The sequence below is a fragment of the Phlebotomus argentipes genome, unplaced genomic scaffold (genome assembly GCF_947086385.1).
Source record: "Phlebotomus argentipes unplaced genomic scaffold, Phlebotomus argentipes genome assembly scaffold_4, whole genome shotgun sequence".
NCBI lineage: Eukaryota > Metazoa > Arthropoda > Insecta > Diptera > Psychodidae > Phlebotomus > Phlebotomus argentipes.
In genome coordinates, this window is record NW_026776174.1 from 4,216,155 (window position 1) to 4,239,407 (window position 23,253).

A 23,253-nucleotide genomic window follows, 5' to 3' on the forward strand; every position below is an offset into this window, starting at 1 on the left:
TCGCTCGGAAGGACTATAGCACATGCAATAGTCTTCTTTCCACGTTCTCCCATCTCTCGATGCCACTGCCGGACGGCATTGATGTGTATCTTCGGATGTCTTTCACACACACTGGACAAGGATTTATGGATCAAATAAGAATTGTGTTTATGCATCATTCTCCTCAGTGAACTTCCTCACTATTACTGAGTTCTGCTGACATTCCCGCATAATTGTTTTCCACCAGTGATCATTGAAAAGCCCACCCAAATGAGACGACTCGGAATTTACTCTAATCTGTCAATACAGTTCCTTTGTGGTTCATTAGACGATTGGTTTTTTGTCCTTTTTTCCGTTTCCTCTCAAATTGCACAGCACTAATTTCAGATAATTACCGAAAATCACGTTGTGGTTTCAACAATAAAATTCACCCAAATTATACAGCAATAATAAATTTATATTGCCCTCATGATTTCTAAAACGGATGTCACATCGTTAATATAATGAGTTTAGAGTTCAAATGCTTTTAGAGAGATATTTATATTATTGTATAATTCATTTAAATATACTTTGAGAGATACACACATAAACACAAATCCTCCCAGTGTTTTCTATTTGTTCACATTGTAAACATTTTCTGTGCATTTTTGATTGAAAGATATTGTGAAACTCTGTGTGACATTCTGCACAATTTTGTGCTATCTCCAAAAATGGTGCTAATGCAGTTTATTCGTTTGGGATGCAATGCTCGAGGGTTGAGCATAGCACAAGAGGATAGAAATGCTGCCTTTGAGTGGGAAAAGTGTCTCTTCGATTTCCAGAATTCTTCTGGTTCAAATCTTTTTTGGTTTCTCTCGTCTTCATCCTGTTTAGAATAAGATGTTGTGGGGCGGAAAGGTCGTGGGGGTGGTTTTGCATTGAAATTGAATGGATCGATGAGCTTTTCCTCGGTGGCAGAGGAGCTTTTATTTTTGCTGTGTGCGAGAAACTTTGCAAAACTTGATATTCACGCTATTAAAGTGCGCATCGTTTCTGGGGCATTTTCCGTATTATGGTATCTGAGTGCTCCAGACATTTGTCGTCTCTCCGGGCGAAACCTCACACTGCATTAGCCCGCCTTGATATCCCAGAATTGCCCTGCAGCGTGTACGGGATATTCCCAACCCAGGCAAATCCTGCGCGAATCCCAGAGCCCAGTTCACGGCATGAGAGAGAGAGAGTGTGTGTACATGAAATTGGGGGTGCCACACCCCTTTGCCCCGCCAATTTTGTTGAGTGATTCTCGAGACGCATTTCAGGGCGAGTAAGAAAAGTTTGTGCCACTCCGAGAGATGTGTCGGAAGTCCGGAATGTCAAGCACAAGCCGAAATTAGAGAAATGTGCAAAAAATGCCCCATCAAACAATGTATGAGAGGGCTGAAGCGGGCGAAAAAGCGTACTCCACAACGTAAACTTTGCATACTTCCTCCGTGACTACGTCATTTCACCATCGAAGGTGGTGCGTGAGGGAAGAGTTGAAGGAATTTCGTGGGATCCTTGGCATGTACACCCTCTCCAAGACATGGAGTGACGTTATGAAAAAAGTTTTCACATAACTTCTTGATTCGATTGCTGCTTATAATATTTGACAGGGGCGATGGAGAAACAGAAATATTGAAAATTATACCATTTCACGTTCAGGTTCACCCTCCTCATCATGATTTACCACCATGGAAATTTTCACCCTGTATTTTTTCGAAAATATACTCAATATATATGTAGTTGAACTCGGAAATTCCTCTCCTCAATCTATAGTGAGTGATTCAGAGCTGAAAATGTCATAGATTAGTGATTTGAATTTTTAAGTCTGGCAAAAAGTCAGTGAGAAACCTCAAAGATATATTTATGATTTGTTTTTATTCAGAGATTTCTTCCGATAGAAAGTTGCTATTATAAGAAATGAGTTAATCGACATCTCTGATGGTGCACAAAAATACTTAAAAAGTTTAACTCGGCCTGCATAAAAAAGAATGCTAAAAAAAATTACTCCATCTCTTCCGCTCCTCCTGAAATTCAATCGTTCACTTGGCAAGTTAAAAGCTTAAGCTGAACTTTTTCTTCAGCTCTGTCAACTCTACCGCCTTTAAGTTCCTGCCCACACTGCCAAAGATGATGTGAATAATTTTGCTTTCACACATCTTCACCGCCTCTCCAGTGTTCTTGGCAAGGGGCCCAAATTCACAATACCAAGTTGATTGCGAACATCGAAGCCATCGTTCCGGTTGCTCTTCCCAATGGTGGAATGGGTGAGAATGTTGTTTCAGCGCCGGGTAGAAAATTGGGCACGAAATTATCTCGTGTTGGCTGTTCAGTGGTCTTCTCTCGTAAACAATCCTGCGCCAGAGCGCGAAGGATGGTGCAAAATCCTCAAATCACTTTCTTACCTCTTCATCCACCCACTCTTGTGTGTGGAGCCCCCGCATTTCCCACGGGAGGCATCTGGATGAGAAGGGGCTGAGCAACGGCTCCGTGAAAACCGGAAGTACTCTCTTCGCTTCATTTTCCACATCGCTATTTATGGGCTGTCGACAATTCTGCGCTTGTGATATTTTTTCGCCCTTCCTCAGTGGTTGGTACATATATAGTGTTGGAGGGGCAGCAAGTGGCAAAAAATGGAACACCCAAGCGGATTGATGGTGGAAAATCTCTGCAAGGCGATATTGTCTTGGTGAGCTGGATCGATTTAGCCACAATATCTAATTTCCGCTTTTTTCTGCCACTCTCTACTTTTTTCAGCGTCTCGTCCTTTTTCTCTCCAAACCTACTGTGCCGGAATTTCAAGAATTGGAAGGAATTTCCACGCGCCACTCTTTGATTAAGTTTTCGGTGTGAGATTTGGCCAACGGGGAAAAAAAACCCAAAAGAGTGTGCAGAAAACGGAAGAAACACACAATGTACTGGAAAAATGGTCCGTTCTAAAGAGAATTCCTTTTTTTCGAATTAATGGAAGAAAAAAAAAAAATAATTGAAGGCATTCGATAAAAGCTTTATAAATCCTTAATTTATTATTAAAGATCATCAATTTTTATATATAAAATAAAATTCTCATTCCAGCAACTCTTTGAAATTCATGAATCATCCAATTTTTCTTTATTATTATTTTATCCAAATAACAAGGAAACCTCGTTATGGCAAATTTCAGTACTCTTCCATGTGTAAACATTTGCGCTATATGATTTCTTTAGCATAGGAAAGTTGGATGAATTCTCATGCACTTTTAATTAACTCATTGTAAGCATGAAAAATTCTGAATATGACTGCGAGATAGCCTTTGTTGACTCGAGGAAGCTCCATAAAGAGGAGAATGTTCTCGAAAAGAGTCTGCAGAGATCCTTTAGAAAGTATGGAAGTTTGCCCTTGTTAGCAATGCAATGCTTTGTCCTAGCGATTTGTAAATTGGAATGTTTCGGAAATGTGTATGCTCGAATAAATTCATGATACAAACTGGATGCACAATTTTGAACTTAAAGTAATAAGACAAGTTTATAGTATACAAATTATTCAAGATTGCTTCGAGGATTGTTATAGAATTCTTATGATTTAAGCATGCATAATTGTATGAAATTTAATGTCATTCTTCCAATGTACACAGGAGCAATCTGTCTGTGACAAAAATTTCCTTCTTGAAAATTCAACCAAATATTTACTTTTATGATTTTTCTCAGTTGTCACCTCCAATTCCCTCGACTGACGACTCAATCAGCAACGCAAAGTTATAACATTCAAAAAAATCACTTTAACACGCTTCGAATTTAAATTTGAAGAAAACTCAAAGATTCCTGCTTGAGTCAATCAGTGATATTTTTCAAAAAACTTTACCATTATTGAATTATATTATCGACGAATTTCCACACTCGTGGATTTAACGATGGATTCTGTCGTTGGGAAACTTTTATCCGAATTTTTTTTTTCTCATTCATGGCACTTGTTAAACTTCTGTGTATAGTCTCGAAAATGTGAAAATCGAAGAAATTACTCGTAAATTTTCCGCATGTCACTCAAGAGTAACAAAGTTGAAAATGAATGCCAGAAAATTCAGCAGAATGATTAAGGACTTAATGTATGAAAGTTTCCAATTATTCAACACATTTCCCAAGTTGGAAAAGGGGAGAATAGAAGAGGATTGCCAGTACAATTTGCATTACACGTCGCTGCAATGGACAGTGCGCAAAATTGTGTTTACTAATTGATCGGAATTAGTAACAGAAATTTCCACTTGGAGTTATTTTGTATACTCTCACACCCAATTTTGCCAATTAATAATGTACTAATTAACATGCTTCTCAATCCAGGTATGACGGTTTATGAGATGGAATAGCAAGGGAATATTTGTCATTTTCCCAAACAAATTACTGCCTACATCGCTTTCATGATATTTTCCCCAAACAATAATAAAGAGGTTTTGTTGGATTTGAAAGCAATTATGAAAGCAAAATTGGAAATGCTAAAGCAGATTATAAAGTTCTTCTTTTTTTTATTAAATCTTTTGTGCACTAGATTTCATAAAATAATAATTTGAGAGCAAATTGACTGTTTGAGTTGAAAAATGAATCATATTTGACATCTTATGTCACTCTGTCCTTAATAAAATGAAATTACGTTAAGAACCTTATTAAATTTTCCATTTCCCAGGTTGAGCTCACATAAAATTTCTCTCACTTGAAATCATCAATTCCTATACATTTTCTGACATTTTTACGAATAGTGCTGAGCTTTATAATGGAAAAGAAAATATAATTTCACTAAGTGCTACTTCGCATGCATTTTGTGTATATAATGAAAAGTTATTTGTGTATTATATAAAATCTATCACCTTAAGAGCGTTGTTAAGAACAGAACTTGATTAAAAACATAAAAGTTTAATTCAACAGACGGTAAAAATGAGGTGAAGTCTGTCAATAGCTGAATACATTTTCTGCAACTGAGGCGAAAAATTTTCAATGAATAACCTTTCAGATCACTGACAGGAGTTTTCCCGAGCAAGTTTGTAGAATGCAAAACAGACGTGGATTAAATTGGAATATCTGGAGAGTGATGGGAGCATAAAAGAAGTATAATTAGATTTATCAAGAAATTTCTAATAGTTGTGCGCTGAGTGATGGAAAAGTTAATAAGATGAAGTCATTCAATAGCTCAGCAGCAATCTTCTGATTAATTAAAAATAAGAAAAGACTGCGTATATTCGCCTGATTGCGGATATTCTTGAAAATCATTTGTTTTGCAAATTATAATAGATTGATTTTTTCATCGGATCGGAAATCAGGAGCTAATTTGGCTGAAGTGAATTCTAGTTCAACTGATAGAGGTGGAGAAAAAACCTGCGAGTTATTTGCTTTTTGTGTGATTTACAACTCTGAAAATGCGACAAATATTGACGAATATCTGGAGAGATTCGTTCGAGAAGGACAGAAAACATTTGATATTTTTGGATTCTAGAGCAAATTGAGTTTGCTGATAAGAGAGAGATTCAACGAGGGAATGATTCAACAAAGCCCAGACGGCCAAATAATAATAATCTAAAAATTCACTTCCTCTTTAATTTTGTATTACAAAAGATATCTTGCACAGATAAAAGAATGACATTAGTCTTTGCAGGCTTTTGCACACAAATGTTGTGTTTTAAATCAATTTACCAAGCGAGTTAATTGAATTAAAATTATACCCTTTCGTTCCTGTGAAATCCGCCCACTTGTGACTGTTCTGAAGGAACGCCTTGTGGACAAATGAGTGTCCATTTTCGAACTAGTGACAATTTTTTTTTCAGCAAATCAACGGGCAGCGAAAGGATTAAAACGTATAGCAAAACGGATAGTATAATTGCCAGTCTGTGTTATATCAAATTGATAGATTGTTGCCACCGCTGAGCTTTTCCCCGCAACACATTCTAAGCGAAAACCTCAACTTTAATTCTGTAAAAGTGTACAAATCATGTGTGATATATCGATGGCTATTAATTAAATGCGGTGTATAAATAAAACGTGGAATTCACGACACTTTTATACTCCATCTCGTCAATTAATGCCGAAAGGGATGGCGTATTAAGCTTCCACATTCGCGCGCTTTTCATTCTAGCTATGTATAGTTATTGTTCTCATGCTTTTTTCTCCGAAATACGCGCATCAATGTTTTTTTTTCCTACAAAACCTCACCAAAAAATCAAAAAAATGTAGCTATTAACACAATTTTCAACACATCCAATATTCCAATAGAAAACATTGGGAGAGTGGAATAGATTTCCTCAAAAATTGGCGTACGTTAGTGAGGAAAAGCATGAGAGAGACGGCAAAGTGAATGGAGATTAAATTAATACATTGAATGCGAAGAGCCTCAAGCCACATGAAATATGGGAAACATGTGACGTTTGCTGAAAATAATGATACCTAATTAATCATACGGCTTTATACAATTTCATCGTGACACTCATATAACTCAGAGCGGCGTTGCTCCCTTGACTTGGCTCTCTCTCCGTTTGCCAATAAATTATGTTAACTCGCCAAGTGGCAGCCCAGATACATGGCACTGTGAGAGAGCATCAAGTGAATTCTCCTCCACCGAATTTTCAATCTCAGCCCTTTCAGCGCCGTTCGTCTTCTTTTGGCTCATTTTGCAGTGTCACTTCCGTTCCATCATCTGGAGCTAAGAAGACTCGATAATGCAGAAGCAGATGGTACTATATCTGCAGTCGAACGTGTCTGTCGTGATTGTGGCTCAATCTTCTCTATGTCATGTGAAAGGACTTGGAATTATTTGTTTCATTATTGACTTGGTTATTTCAAGTCCTCAAATTGATTTCATCTCAGAAAATTCAGTATTTTCAAAAAAAAAAATTTACTACTTCAATTGTATATAATTAAAAGTTAAATTAATTCCATTAGGCCTAATGCGGTTTTCTCCACTGTCATCCTGAAAAATTCCCCCGCGTTTAGGGGGATGAAAAAGTCGATTGAAAACGCGGCTAAAGAGACCAAGTGAAAAATGATTCAGTAAGCAATTAATTACTCTGGCTAAAGTGACACATTGGCCTCCTCAGGAGAGTGACCGCAAAAAAAGTCCTCAGTTGGAAATCGATCAGCTGAAAAATTCCTGGGTGGGCACACAGAGAGAGTGTGTGTGAAAAATTGCGAAAGGAAAATGAATGCGGGCTAATTGGGTTCTCAGTTGCGGGTCACAGTGTGTGTGACACATTAGTCAAACTTTTGACACTTTTCCAATTAATTTTCACATCAGGTGACTCATGATGCGCCACAGACGTGGTCACACCAATGACAAGTGCTGGTTTCGAGGGTGAGCGAGTGAACTTACCGCGATTTGAAGTTCCTGCCTCCGTGAATAGGGTGTCGGCGGCCACTAAAATGGCCACAATGTAAATTGCCGGGCGCAGGATTGACGCACTCCGGCGACGACCGCTGACCGATGTCCTCCTCATGGCGACACTTGCTGGTGAGAGAGCTGTGCTTTATGCTAAGATCGCTGCTTTTGGGCCTCTTTTTTCCTAACGCGCTAGCACTGAGCTTCGGACTTGGCTGGTGACACAGAACTGCCGGTGGCACATCAAGTCCCGGGACAAATTCACGTGAATGTCAACAGAGGCTTGGATGTCGGCAGAAAAAAGTGTGTACAAATGCGGAAAATTGTCAAATGGGAGCCGACAAGGGTTAGAGGGAGAAATCACTGCACCGTAAACGTCTCTTGTTGGTTTTATGTGGTGTGGAGAGCTTCAAAGTTTTTGGCACACAACAGAGTAATTTTCGCTTCCACGATTATGCGAGGGTCTGGGGGTGGCCTTTTATCAAAAGGAATCACATCCACACAAGCGATGGTGAGTGATGAAAATTGTCTCAGTGTTTGCCGTTTTATACCTTTAGCGCAGAGCAACTCTTTTTAGAGAGTCTCTGGCCCTTTTTGTCCTCCACCCACGCTACTCTATTTGAACAGACTCACAAGTTCACACAGAGGATTAATTAGAGAGAATTTTTCACTTCCGTCTCACAGTGAATTTTTAATCATCACTGATTTCGATGCTCGCCATACTCCTCGCTCTTTCATTAAACCTGTCAAGATAGAAAAAGAGACTGTGAAACTTTCATCACACGCTAATTTGTCAAACATTCCTTGTTCAATCAAGTCAATTGAATTTGCCCGAAATGGATAGCATTTTGCCGGTTTGTTCCACAATGCTACACTGTGATCGCAAAGCGAGAAGCTGTTCTAAAGCAAATCAACAACAATTCCATCAAAAATCAACGAAAAAAAAAATCAACTCCCTGTGGAAACGAGAAAAATCCAGACTATCCCTACATTTCAAAATGTATAGCATAGGAAAAAGTGTGGAAAAATTGTTAATTAAAGTTTTCATTTGAAATGCAGTTGGGAAATTTGAATTTTTGCATCTATTATAATTTTCCTGTCGAAAAGCCCAGTATCGCTTAAGTTGGGTTGGGCGGAATTGGGATTTCAGGAGCGCGCGTTGTGGATGTATTATTTTAACTATGCATAAAAATCCACATTGTTAGCGATGGAGTTTACGGCGGCAAAAATTATTTGAGCCACTAAAAGAAGCTTTTGCTCTGTAAGAGCTTTTTTTTCTGCTCTCCCACCACATCTCACTGTGGTTGTGCGGTAAGGTAAAGTTTCTGTAATATTTAAGCATTGTGGTAGTTGAATAGCTATGAATCTGGATTTCAGGGCCTGGTTTATGCATTTGGGATCAGTAAACCCCAAGTAAAAGTCTTGATGCATGCGTAATTAGTTGTTCTAATCCAAAGTTTCTCTGACTTTTTTGTTATAGGAAGAAAGGGAGGAAAAAAATTAACTATCAAGAAATCTGTTAAATTCAAACTGAACGATCATACAGCGATCAAACATAAATTCACGGCTTTTCTTTCGATTTTTTTTCGCTTAAGTCTCCTCTTGAAGCATGAAGTGAAGTAAGAAAAATAAGATGCTCAAGTGAAATTCAGACACTTCATTTACATCAACCAGCTATAATGTAGCAGAATCACTTTCTTTGCAATATTTTATTGGGTATCTCTTCCTCTTTTCTTTGGTTTGATTTACCTTACAATTTTCTTAAGTAAGTTTACATAGGGTCTGATAAATATCCGCGTAATTTTAATTTTATTTATGTTTCCACCCACAGAAATACATTTCTTTCATTGTTCACCATCACTCAATTGTACCTTCTCCCTTGGGGCGTTCGCTGTGTTTTCTATACCAAAGAGATTTTTCGGCAATGGCATATATTTTTTAGCATTCATGCCACGTTTCACATATACATTTCCTTAGCATCTTCTTCGCCCAGAGAAATTTGGGATCCTTTCGTGTGTCTCTCACGGACGACATTGCCGTTTTTAATGATCCATGAAAGCTATTTGGCTACATCAACACACTCATGATGAAAATTCATTGATCTTTCGTGCACTGCCGGAGAGACGACCAATTCACAGGAACTCCACACTTTCGGATGATTTGTCTCATTTGCTCACCCCGAGAAGAAGGCCATTCGCTGTGAAATATTGAGGACTCGAAAGCTCCGTTCAGGAAGCTTTTATCATTTCGGTCATCGTATTTAGGTTTGGGGATGAGTGAGGCGACGGAAGAATGGCAAAAAAAACGGACAGAGGAATGTGCAAATTAAGGATCTTTTCGCTACACATTTCCTCTCTGGACAATAAATAATTAATACATCACATTCTGGTCTTCCCCACTTTCCTTCGTCATTAGATTTTTTTTTTATGTCTTGTGAATTAATAACTCCCCAGCTGAAGAGAATGGATGAGGGAAAAAGGTTCATGTAACAAGGTAAAATTTTTCTCCATTTAATTTGTTTCCTTGAGCATTCCCTTTGAATTGTGCGGCTCTTGCAAATCTCCAACAAGGGAGAAATTAGATCAAAGACAAATTAAATAATGAGGTGGTGCTGTATTATGTATTAATAATGCGAAAAAGTGTTTGGCAGATTCTTTAGGAGGAGTTTTTGAAATTTTGAGTGTTCTGAATATAAGTTTAACGTCTTACGATACGTTGCCTTTTTGATATTTGATTTACAGTACAAAACACCTTTTTTTCCAAGCGTAAGATGAAATGCTACAAAGAAGCATAGCAAAAAAAATACAATATGATCTCCCGCAGTTTTCATATAAAAAAACGTGAATGAGCATTATTTCAATATCTTGGGACCTGAAAAGCTACACTCATAAAGGTATCCAGTCGAGATTTTATGTCACAGAATGCCTCTCTTTATTGTGAGGAAGGAAAATCAAGGAAGTCCTTTGACAGACGAAAAGAGAAAATCACATTTCGAAATACTTCTTATTCTGAACTTTGAGTACTCTAATGGCATTGCTTTGAAGAATGCTTTTATGGATCATGATAACTTGTATTCAAATAGAGCGGAAGTTACGCTCATGTATATGATGAAAATACAGAGAAAATTTATAACATTCAAAGTTAGTTTGTTTAAAGTTATTGTGAGTTCTTTGTGAAGAAAGGTTGCAATTGAGAATTTTTGGAATAATTGACTTCTGAGTGAAGGTTATTCAAATGAGATGTAATTAAAATTAGAAAAGTAATTATTAATTTAATAAACACATTTTAATTGCATCGAAACTTTTGTCATCTCTCAAAGTATATTTTCAAGTTCTCTGGTCTACTTCCGCTCAAGATCTTACAAGTTCCACGCAAGTTGTCGGCAGAAGTGAGAGACAAAGAGGAGACATCGATTGGATTCGGAAGGTGGTAAAATTTTCAAGACAGAACACTTTCCATTTGGTGTAATTGCTTGAAGGAAGACTATTCCACTTTGAAGCACTCCCATGAAGATCACTTAAACTTTCATGGCACTTTTGTGAGCTTCTTACTCAAGCACATTCCACCAAATTCACTCTTTTCGAGATTAATTGAGAGGAAAACAACTATTCTAAAGTATACCGAATGTTTTCTAAATTGCTTAGGCTAAAGTTTTGTCAAATATCAAATTATTCAGTTAACTGTGAATGTAGTGTATATAAAAAATATTATAATAATCACTTCAAAAGGAACACTTCTTGGAAATCAATTTTAGAAAAACAATCAAATTTTGCACAATGAACTTTGAGCTGAAAAACTTGATAACAACCTTGGTTTCTAACTCCCCTCTTCACGATAGATCCATTTATCTTAGTCCAAAAGAAGCAATTTGAATTCGCTGCTGAACTCAGAAATTCTCAACTTTCTTCCAACGCTCCCTCTTCCAAGGAAGAATACTCGTATACATAAGAGTAAGAAATGCAAAGCATCTGGAAAGGAGGAATACATAATATTCAAAATACTCCTCAAGCGTCATCGAAGCTTCAAACGCATCTCACTTTCGAGCTTCTCGCAAACGCTCTTAACTTCAACACTCGTAAAATGCTTCACTAGGGGGTCGAAATTGGATACAATTTCCGAGTTAATTATGTGAATAATAAAGAAAAAGGGTTAATTCCTATTTAATTCCATCACTGCCCGCGCTCTCACCCCTTTTGCGTCTTATGCGCGGAAGAGGCTTCGGACGTGTGGACTTTTTTCCTTCACCCGCGAATTGACTAAGTGCATAAAATTTAATTTTATTCCTTCTCGACTTAATTACTGGCGAGAAATTGCTGTTGCGCGAAGGAAGTTTTTCAATTTTCCCACAGTCAGTCTGCGGGGGGGGAAGTCGTGGGCAAATTCCTTGACTTGATACCAGGGACCATTAAGGGTATGAAGGGCAATTACTTCGTATCGGAGACACTAACGACAAAGGGGAGATTTCTTTCCCCGGCTATAGATTAGATTTCTTGCACGAACGCACTGCCGGATGGAATATTCGTTCTTCAACCCTCTCGACAGAGACACACGTGATACTCGATGAACGTACCGACGTCGACTGACTTCACCGCTTCGGATCCTGTGCAAGGGCTGCGTACAGTTGCTCTCCTTCGCTCTCTCTCTGTCAGCCAGCTTCCCCTGCGCTCGCTCTCTCTTGGGTTGAACCCCGCGAGGAATGGTGAGTATTGGTGGCGAGCTGGAACTCACCACTGAGGAGAATCTCTCTCTCTCTCTCTCTGCAGCCTGTTAAATTGAGGTAGGTTCGAGGGTGAGTCTCAGTTGTGAAACTTCACTCAGATAGAAGGCATGCTCGCGTCCCTGGCGTGGTCGACAACGAGGGTTTTTTGTCTGGAGCCGTGTGGACAATCTCAAGGGAGGGCAGCACATAAACACCCCATCGATTCATCGACGGCCACTCCATCAATTGAGCAGTCGAGCTTCTCCCCAAATGAATGACCCACACCTTTCCCACACAATTCAGGTCTCACACAATCCCCACCCCTCGGCAATTTCCATTCTCGCGCGAAAGCGCATAAAGACGACTCGTTCTTCCGCTGTGGCGCCAAAATATCACATCACAATTGGATAATTGGATTATCATCCTCTCGCGGTTCACCATGTTTCACTTTTCTCGCGCAGTCTGAAAATGAAAAAAGCGAACTCTTGCCACCAGTCGTGAAAAATTATTGATATTTCACAGCACAAAAAAAAAATGCTTTTATGCAGCAATACATTTATTCTACATGAAACTTTATAAATTTGTACCACAACTTTCTGTGCTGGAAGTATTGATTGATTTTAGGGAAGAAGGCAAGTCTATTATCGGAAAATGTCGGTACAATTTTAATTACTATATGTCACTTCCTCGCTATGTAAGCATTATCAATTAAAATTTGCAATTTCCAAAATGATTTTTAATTAAAACCATTGTGTTATCGCGATAAACATTGTTGATCAACTTTTTATGTCAACAGTACACAACAGCTTGAACAGGAAATAAAGTTTAATATTTAGGATAATGAAATTATGAAAAGAAAATTTCGCACAGTATTTTTTCCTAGAAATAATCAAATTTCACGAGGAAAATATGGTTAGAATATATTTGCGTAGAGTATTGGCGAAGATATCTCGCGTGTAATTTGAAATATGTGAAATATGTGATGCTCAATGCGATGAAATTACTTTGAAGAGCATTCTAATTGCTTAATCCGTGCTATCCGCTAACTAGAAAGACTAAGAGGAAAATTCCACACCATGGTTTGCTTTCATGTACTTTCGTAATTTGATTCATGATTTTGAAAATCATCGTCGTGCTTTCCACGACTGATTCGAAAAGCCACCAAAGGGGAAAATTCCGCTCTTTGATTCTCTCGAAATGTTTTTGGTAAATACAAGTGCATGTCATAGGTTGATGCTGCCTGGAGGAGATTAAGCATGGAGAGCATGCGGTTTTATATTTATGTGAGTCGCAATCTGGAAAAGTTTCCAGGAAGAGTGTCCCTTTGATCCCCGTAGCAGTTTTTTTTTTCTCTAAGCATTGCAATTCATTTCCTCGTGTACAAATATTGGTGCACAATGGAAAGCCTTCAATATCCGATCGGACATCTATGGCCCTCAATTTCCAGGACACAATGCTATGTGACTCGTGCATGCGATATAATCCTCAAGGATTTACAGCTGCGCTCCAACTATGCCGTATACTTTCAATATCCTGCCATCACAGTACTTGCATTCACATAAGTGCACGCCTCTCACTTGCATACTCCCGGACTCTAACATCTCGGAGGTGGACCCAACAATGCCGCGGCGGCAAAAAAATCTCCATCCGCATATTTTCCAACTGAGCAGCGTCTCGGCGGGTGTGCAGGGCAAAGTTTGAGGAGAAAAATGCTGTTAAGATGTTAGACTCACTGACAGCTATATAGTTTGTGACAGCATCAGTGGAAATGGCACGGCGAGAGGGAGAGAGGATCAAGATGAAACTCCGGCGCGTTGAAAATATGAGGATAACATCTTGAAAAAATATCCATTTTTACCATAAACCATCTCCAGAAAGAATTCATTACTGTACAGAATTACATATTACCTCTGCGTTCCCCAAGAATGAGGCGTTTGCGCTCTAGCGATTGGGTGAAATTGACATAGAAGGTGAGAAAGGCGAACTATATATACATTAGACATACTTTGATTTACTTCAGCGATCATTAACTCGCAGTTTGTGCACGTGGATGAGCTCTCGTGGCAATTAATCAAGCAAAGGTCACATAATTTTGACTCAAAGGTAAGTAAATTAATCCTATCAAAGCAAATGAAACCTTTACAATGTGGATAACTCACTGTGTATGAAATATTAACGCACACTAAACTGGATAACTCAGTAAAAAACCTCCGTCAATTTAAAAGGGCAATACATATTTAAGTTGATCTCAAGCAATGATAATGGCCAAACCAGAAGAGATAAAGAAATAACTGAATACTTGATTGTAAACTCAAAAAAGAGAATCAATTTGGAGACATAATCAGGAGAAATATCGATTGGATAGGCTTTAAATCTGCCCCTGGGCAAATAGGATTGCTTCTCGACGTTTGGAATTACAGGAAATTTAATGAATTTCTCATTTAAGAATGCAACTACCCTTGCGAATGTGTCTTTAAATCCCAGCGAGATTAAGCAGATAAATTTGTAGTTCAGTGCTGAACCCTCACCCATTCATCTTTCCTGCACCTCTTCAACTCACCCTTTGACCTGGCACCCACTTTCGCCGGCTCTGTCATGTGTGCGTACTGTGAAAATAAACTCCCGAGACATATTGCTCCCATTTTCTGTTGTTTTTCCGTGACAAAGTACTTCCGTGAAGGCTTATAATTCGATTAAATTTCCACATCGTGCGGCGGCGAGAGAAATGAGGGGTGGCCTACCATACCCCTCCTGTGCCTTGCAATTGAGCGGAGGGTTTATTGTGTTTATCAGAATTTGAGCGACACCCCGGAACCCCCGAACAAATGTCTGCTCGCCCCCTTCTGGGAGGCCACCTTGGAGCAATATTATTATTTTTTGATTGAGTGCTCGTCGTGACGATGGCAATAATCATTCATAAGACGCTCCATATCTCTTACCACCGATTCACCGTCACTCGTATTTATTCAAGGATAATATAAACATTCAACTTACTCACACACCACGCACAAGCCCATATGTTAAGCTCTGAGGTGCTTCGACGATTACGGGCACAAGTTTTCTGGAATTAAAGTGGCTTCAATACCTGTAGAAACTTTTCAACTCATCAAGTAAAATTCTTCAACAAAACGCTTTTTGAATAGCACAAAAATAAGACAAGTCATCACAACGAGAGAAGGATCAAAATATAATTTAATAACAGTTCATAGTTTATTTACGAAAGTGTTACCCTATTGTAAATTAGAGTCTTAATTGTGAAACATAATTTATGTGTGTTTCCATAGTTCTCGACGGCATCCTTTCAAGCGATGAATAGACTCGGTTGCGAGTGAATGCGAAGTGTGTAAGGAGCTCTTGAGCTTCCCGACGAATTTACTCGCGCACACCATTCACACGAAATCCAATTGTCTCATTTCATGTGTATCCCATCTTTTTATGGAGACGACAGGCGAAAAAATCTTCTTTAAATTTTACTTCCATCGCCTCCTCTTATTCACTCCCCAAAGCGCCATTTCCACGAACCTGAGCCGCGTCTTACTGAATCAAAATATGAGCACACGCATTCCTCCACGGCACACTCAAGAAAGGTATCCAGGGAATTAATTTTTAAATGGTTTCAGTACATGTAATTGAGTTTATGGTTGAATTCCTTTAATGTGATTTTAACTGAAGGTTCCTTATTTCACACCAAAATGACTTACTCACACGTGCGCTTGGGAAAAATAACAGCGTGATGAGCGTCTCAATTTTATCACGTTTGCTCACCTTATTTTAAATGCAATTATATTTGAAAGAGGCTCAATCACCCCAATAGATGATGATGTGGTGGAAAGTGTGACAATTTGTAGACTCACCAGCGACGGGAAATCCCTCGTAAAACAAACTTCCCGTCTTTGCACCTTCCAGTACAGGCAGAGAGGAAGCTTTCAATATATTGCACAAAGTTTTTAAGGACGTTTTATAGGCCTCTTGTTCCATCTGGGTTCTGCTGGGTGAAAAGGAAGGAAATTGATACTGGGTGAGATTACTATTTTCCATAAGAAAGTCCTGAGCATCCAGAGCTTAGCGGTAAAGCTCGTTTACAAGTCTAGCGGATAGAAAATCACTACAATAAGAAACTGAAATGAGCGCTGGGTATATAAGAAGTGTTTGAATTGATAGATTTTTGCAACATTTTGTACATTTTCAAAAGAATATATGAAGTTTGAAATTTATGCTAAAAGTTTAATTCTCCAAATTATTCTGGGAAACTTGCAGTGTTGTAGACGACCGAATTGTCTTGGAAGATAACATTAAAATCCTTAAACCATGGGCAATTGCTTCAAAGTTAATTGAATTAATTGGTCTGAAGAACAATAAGTTCCGAGCACTGGGCTGCAAAATGTTGCCGAAAGAAAGGATAAAGGAAAGTTAAATGAAATGATCCTGTAATGGAGAAGGGAAACCTATTATACAGATGGAAGCCAATTGAGTGACAATTTTATTTCTCTCTTTTTTTTCTTTCCTCTTAAGATCCTTCTAGACTCTCTTTTCCTCGTTCGCTGGCATTGTGTGACAAATAACAAGGCAAAATTATTAGCTCCACTCACTCACTGCTGGAGGAAGAATAATTCCCAATTTCCCAGACTCACTCTTCGACGTCTTTAGCGAAGGAAGAGAGGAAGCTGAGACTGGAGATAAGGATAGTGTTGAATGGAATTTTCCCATGACCGAGGCGGCGTGCAATAACATGCAAATTAGTTCCATTAAGTAGAAATGTTATTTAAATTCCCCCAGACAAACATAATCTCTCCGCCTCGATAGTGAGTGAAATAGTTGAGCTAAGCCTAGATAAAAGTCGGAATGGTGTAATTGGTATCATTGAATCTTTACAGAAATGATAAATATACTGAACGAGCTGAGACAACATTCTGTGACAATCTCCAATAAACATACAATACCTGTGATTCTCTATAATATTTTTAATAAATAATAATCTATTTTTCTCAAATATAAAAGAATTTTTTCTGAATAGTCTTTCACCCTCTTTAGTCTTTCGGGGAATTATTAGATTCATCTTTGATGTAGTGTAAAATTTCAACGATACGCATTAATTTAAGCGTATCCAAATACATTACAAATAAAAAATGAAAGATGAAAGAACATCTCACCACAGTATCTCCAGTCAGATCAGTTTGAAACATTTTTCCAAGAGGACCAAATTTGAAGCATGGAAAGGGAGATATTTAATTGGAAATTGACCTTATCGATAGACAAATATTGGGGGAAAATTGCTGTAGAGGAAGTGAGAAGTACATTGACTATAAGTGGCAATATAGAGAAAGTATCCCTCGTTTCTCATGCACTAAATGGAAATTCCTTCAGCATGGGCGTGCGTTCAGAAGCACCCATTATCCATTCACTCACACTGATGGTAAAACCATCGAGGTATGGTGTTTGGGACACAGAGAAATCCAGCCACACAATATCTCGCTGTATGAAAATCAATAAAAGAAAATTTAATAGAGAAAACTATTGCACTTTTCGAGGAAAAAAAAAGCAATCAATTTTATCGCTTTGAAACATTACAGCACTCGACGGGGGACTGAAAGAGATGTTTTACTAGTATGAGGGTGGAGTATAACCAAACAATTTTCCTTCACTGTGCTTCTATCGCCTATCCCGTATTGAATTTTACCATATTTTCATGTTTCACTCATCTCCCTCACTGCCGCAGTTGTGTTAGGATGCAAATTTCATCCATGCAAATTTTGAAAACTTCATTACTCGTTGAAGCAACCATCATTGAACCGCAGATAAAAACAGTTTTTCATATCAAAACCCCTCATTTTATTTATAATTTCAACGTTGGCACTTTAGTAGAGTATACTGTTGATGTTTCTCTTAGTGTTTAAGTGATCATTGAGTTAATTAGAATTCTTAATTCTACACAGTGAAAGTTTCAATTGGTAGTAAATTTCTGAAAAAAAAACCTCTCTCTACTTCGGTTCCCGACAATCTGCCACTTTGTGAATGGCTTCAGCCTCTCGCTTCTGGAACAATGTTACTTTACACGCGAAAACCAAACTCATGGCTCGCTTGCAGTGGTCCAGGCTGAAGGGGCCGAGACGGTACCTGGCCCCGATATGCTTCGGATGTTATATGTAGTTTCGCATGGAGGGCGGATTGCTGGGGGAAAATTGAAAAATGTTTTATTGCTCCTCAATATGCCAAACGCACACACAAATTTCGAAACCCCACCCCATCCCAGGGTCAATAAATCCATGGCGCGCTTGCGAAGCCACAAGGAATGCTCCTTCGCTGAGCGGAACTGGGAATGGTGACGAGTGGATCATGCAGGACGAGATGTGGGGAAGCCTTGGAGTATTATGTGCTTGGAACTTCCATCCAATAAACACTTTATAGATCTACAAATATGGTTTCTCCGAGAAGCCATAAACATCTTGTATTTATTATTAAACCTGCAAATAGACCAAAAAATTCTGCCTCAAACTTGTTCTCGGTGGCCGTAAGAAATTTCCTCGTATATTTATGTTCTTTCTCGTGTTCACTACATACACTTAATAGCTCAGCTTTCAGTTTTTGCACAACCCAACCTCGAGCCAGGGTTACAATACCCAGTCAACGCTCAAGTGCAATTTGATGAAATGGTCTGAGCAAAGTCCTCAAGGTGCTTTCTATCGTGAGACGTCAGAGAAGCAAGAAAAAAAGGAGGAAGCACTTCTTCAGGGGTGAAGCACCCAAAAAATATTGTATCTTAAAACTTGCTCGAAAGCGAAAAACTTACGGTAAAAAAAAAATCCACAACTCATAAAACATGTGAAATTGCGAACTGAAGTCTCCCCTGAGAGATTCCCCTTGAAGCTTTCCCGCTTGAAAGTTTATTTATCTAAAAAATATAAATCAAGACGCACCATCAAAAATATTTGAGCTGGAGCGACGAAGATATGTTGTACTTTTTCCCACCTATTCCAGAGCAAGAGAGAAAAGTGAGTTTTGCACGAAATTAAATTTCAAGTGACACACAAGTTGACAAAATTGTCGTTAATCAGAGGAAACGCCACAAATTCTCCTTGATTGAAAGATCATATAATTTTCTATTGCTATACATCAAAAGAACTATGACAAAAATAGGTCAATTTGGTAAGAAACTATAAACATCACAAGTCTCAAGGCTCTGAGTAACTTCTATGGAATGAATATTATTTCAAAATCACTTTCCATAAAGGTGAACCCATAAATATCTTTGACATTCGCAGAGCTTAGATTCATTTGAAACCTAAATGGAAATCTAGTATGAAGAGGAGAACAGAAGCATTTTCCATTAAATTCATTTCGCATATTGTTTTCAGCGTTGTTCATTTCAAATGATTTCTGGAAGAAGCAAAAACGCGTCCGATGGGAGATTGCGGAAAATTGAAAAAATGACAATTTCCCTGGGTATAATTATTTATCCAGAGAACGAGACGAGATTTCCAATTAAAAACCACCACGAATGAGTGGAAAAAGCGCGCAAGAGTCTCAGGAGAATTTGCATGAAATTGGGAGGAAAATTCATGGATGCAGAGTGTGAAAAGTTCGGTTGCTGCCAGGATGAGGCAGCGAATGGTGGTGAGATACTATACATAGCTGGTGGAGTATTGATGTATTACATTATGCAAATACTGCGGTGGCTGAAATCAAGATGCTCCAGCCAGAGTATCAATTCGGTATGTTATTGAGACTCCCTGGGTGGGTGGAGAGCACGGGAACGAGGGTGGCTCCATGACATTCTAATGGGAAATGATGAGATGGAATTTCTTAATTGACAGTCGACGAAATTAATTAGAAGGAATGAAGAAATATGATTTTCTCCAGAATCTCTTCAATTTTCACTCATTTGCTTATTCATAAATTTTAACTGTCTGCCACACTGCTTTAATGGAAAATATTTCCCAGAGAATCAATTTTTCATCCTCTTTCGCATGCAGACACCTTTTCCCGGACCAAATTCACCTTGAATATTTTCCCAGATTAGAAACACGTGTACCACAATCCTGGTTGTTTTGCTAATCGTTTTGTCGGATTTGTGAAAATTTTCGGGGGAAATTTCTCACCTTAATTAAAGCACGTGACTTTCGAAAGCGGTGGAATTGTGTTACAATCGAAATTCTTTATGATTCATCCTTTTATGGAAATTATATGTTTGTTATTTCATTCTCACGTTTGTATTCTGGGTTTTTCCAATGTTACTTTATAGTGGTGCTAAACGCTTTCAGTTCTAAATTCAGTTCTAAAATCACAGAAATAAATACCAACTTTATGCTACACCGTTGAAATGATCTACTTTATTTGGCTGTTCACATAATAATTATGAAATATATATAAATATCAGAAGGAAATTAGAGTAGTTAAAGTGCTGGTAAATTATAATAGATAAATATGCGGACGAGGAATGTCCACGGGGAGGATTTCACAATTTTGCACCTCGGCCACTTCACTCATGTATTTTCACCGCGACAGACAATAAAAAAGCTGGTAAAAGGGTGTATTCGTGAATTTTCCTGAGAGTTAATTTAATTTTCATGTGCGGCCAATGCTTTTCGCATCCCCAACATTTGCACTTATCTCTGGTTTTAGTTGTCCAACCCGGAGCGCGACAGAGAATTCAGCGAATGTGATAAAATATATAGGAAAAGCTTCTGTACATGCTTGGTAATCCAAATAAGAGGGGCGGAACATTCTTTCAATTAACATTTTATGCAATTGCGAGTGTGCAATTTTTCGGAAGATTTTAATGACCGTCACACTGGGATTACATAATTCCACTTTAATTAATTCTAATTCATGAAAATGAAAATTCCCTCTCAACAACCCAAAACCCCTCCCACTAATGGTATTTCCATTAAGCCCCTTTATAATGTATTGCACAACAAGCCTTTAAGATTACTAAATTTATATATAATATGTCACAGACACTTTCGCCTTATTGCGTAAATTAAGAAGAAAAAAACTCAATATGCTTGATATCGTGATACTTTACTCTCGGATTCCAAAAGTATTTTGTCGAGTGAATGCACCACAAATATTTCATTGTATGAAACAGTATCTAAATACAATGAGAGACATTGAGCTTTTCGAGAGATGTAATGTGCACTTTTTCGCCATTGTTTCATTCATTTCCTCCATGTGGAATTTCCTTTGGATTCACAACACAAAATTCTTCAGCTCATGAGAAAACCATCCATCATGTATTTCAAGAATTCACTTGATTGTTTCTTTCCGTATGAAAATATTTTCCTTCATTTTGTGGAATTGAGTTATTTTCCAGGAAACAAACCTCAGCAATTCAAATTATTGAGTATTTGCAATTCTAGCAAAGGAAGACCTCTTCGCGTAGGCAAACAAAAAAAAAACACCATTAATTTTTTCCCCGCAGGAAGGGTTGATCTGTCCGGTTATAATATTATCGCATCTCTCAGGCTCTCGCCAGATAGCAGTCTTTATGCGCTCAGTCTTTGAATTTATCTCCGCAATTTTACCTCAGTGCCCTCACCATTCTTTAGCCAGGCATCCCGACAGCTCCGCAAAGGGTGAAAAAAGGTACTCGCTCCCTGCCATGTGGAACCCACCAAAAAGAGAGACGACAGCGGGAGTTTTGCTGATTTTTCTTGGCTGTTATTAAATTTTCTTCCGCTGCTGGATTTGCAAGGCGTGTGCGAGGGACTGCGGTGATGAAGATGCTTGAATAAGAAATCAAGGTGTGTGCTCCATAAAGACAGAAAATTAAGTCACACTGTGTTGAGAAATTTATTTCTTGAATTAATTTTTCCACTCTATGGAATCTTGGTAGAGATGAAAGTGGCAAAAAATTAAATCCCATGAGCAGGGAGACTTTGAACTTTGTACACTCTTTTATTTCATTATTGCACGATGCCATAAGTGACGCTCTATGCAGTGAAATTCAATTATTGATTCAACTTAAATGTTGAACGCTAAAGGAAATTTCTTTGCATTTGTAAATTTCATTAAGAGAAACGATATTAAAAGAAATCTCTCTACGATAACTTTTGAATAAAAAATTATTATTTGTTTCTCCACCAAGGCGCAAATTTAGCCTCGTATGTATCGAAGCTTGTGAGGACTTCATGAGGACGCAAGCATCAAATCTACTTGAAGCTACCACCGCAAACTTTGGAATATTTGTTTTGATTATTTTGAGCTATATTAATTGGTTACATCTAGTGACCACGCTCCATGGACACGCTCCATAAGTCGCATCAATAGACAGGAAAGTAAGTTTTTATTTTTCAATTACCTTTTATCATGTCCTCGTGTGAGACCCTTCCTTAATGAGTCACCAAATCAACAAGTCAAGTAATCATTTTGCTTATAACTATATTATTGGTTACAGTGGCTGATTACGATGGCACAGCCATGGCTGCATTGAGCGCGGTGATTACGAACGAGCATGAATGTCCATAATTCCAAGCTCATACTGGAGCGTCTTCGAAGTAAGTTGAAATTATATTCAACAAATTCATGACTTTTTTCGTTTATTATTAAGAATGTTTTTCATGCATTTTCAGCATTCGAATTGAATGTCGAAAGTCTGGATTGGATGACGGAATCCGACCTCTACCAGATGTTGCCTGAGGCTTGCACAACATGGCCTGCCGCATAAGTAACCATAATTAGTTGTAATCGTAAATTAGGAAAGCATTACCGCCGCCCCCCCCATTGGGCTCACAGCCTTCTCTCTATTATAATTATTATTACTATTCTCTCTCTTAGCGGAGATTTTAGAGAAGTTTTAGTTTTACGGTGGCAAAGTGCCGACCAACCATAAGTGGTTCTAAACGTCCACCTTTATATACAGAGACAGAGACAAAGCGCAAGACATTTCCAGTGAAGCGTATGTTTCAACTGGAAACATTCAACAGCAACCATATGGGCTGCTTTTTGCCATTGAAAAGCTTAATTTTTGCATTCTGCTGTGTTCAAACCATTTGCAAGCGGTGGGATTTGAACATACGACTGTCGCACTGTGAGTCAAGCACGCTAACCACTGAGCCACAGCCGCCCTGATGGTGAATAAGCTTTTTGTCTAGCTGAGATTCACATCGCAGCTAATATCAGCTGAAACACAACTAAAAAATCGATCCTCGCAAAAACAACTATAATGGACTCTGTCAGGAAGTCTTAACACGACGAAATGAGACGAAAAAAGGGAGGGGAGACACTTTTTT

At 38.4% G+C, this 23,253-nt stretch overlaps 1 protein-coding gene across 1 annotated transcript in view; it reads right to left on the minus strand.

The window, feature by feature from the left end:
• The window catches only part of LOC132258066 (protein amalgam-like), an 83,778-nt gene extending 71,901 nt beyond the window's left edge, over positions 1 to 11,877 (minus strand). Inside the window, exons 1-2 of the mRNA XM_059755169.1 lie at positions 11,755 to 11,877; positions 7,321 to 8,069 (exon numbers count right to left, since the gene is read on the minus strand). Coding sequence (XP_059611152.1) covers positions 7,321 to 7,444 — 124 coding nt within the window. The 5' untranslated portion in view covers positions 7,445 to 8,069; positions 11,755 to 11,877. The remainder of the gene's footprint in view (positions 1 to 7,320; positions 8,070 to 11,754) is intronic.
• Between the last annotated feature and the right edge of the window lie 11,376 nt (positions 11,878 to 23,253).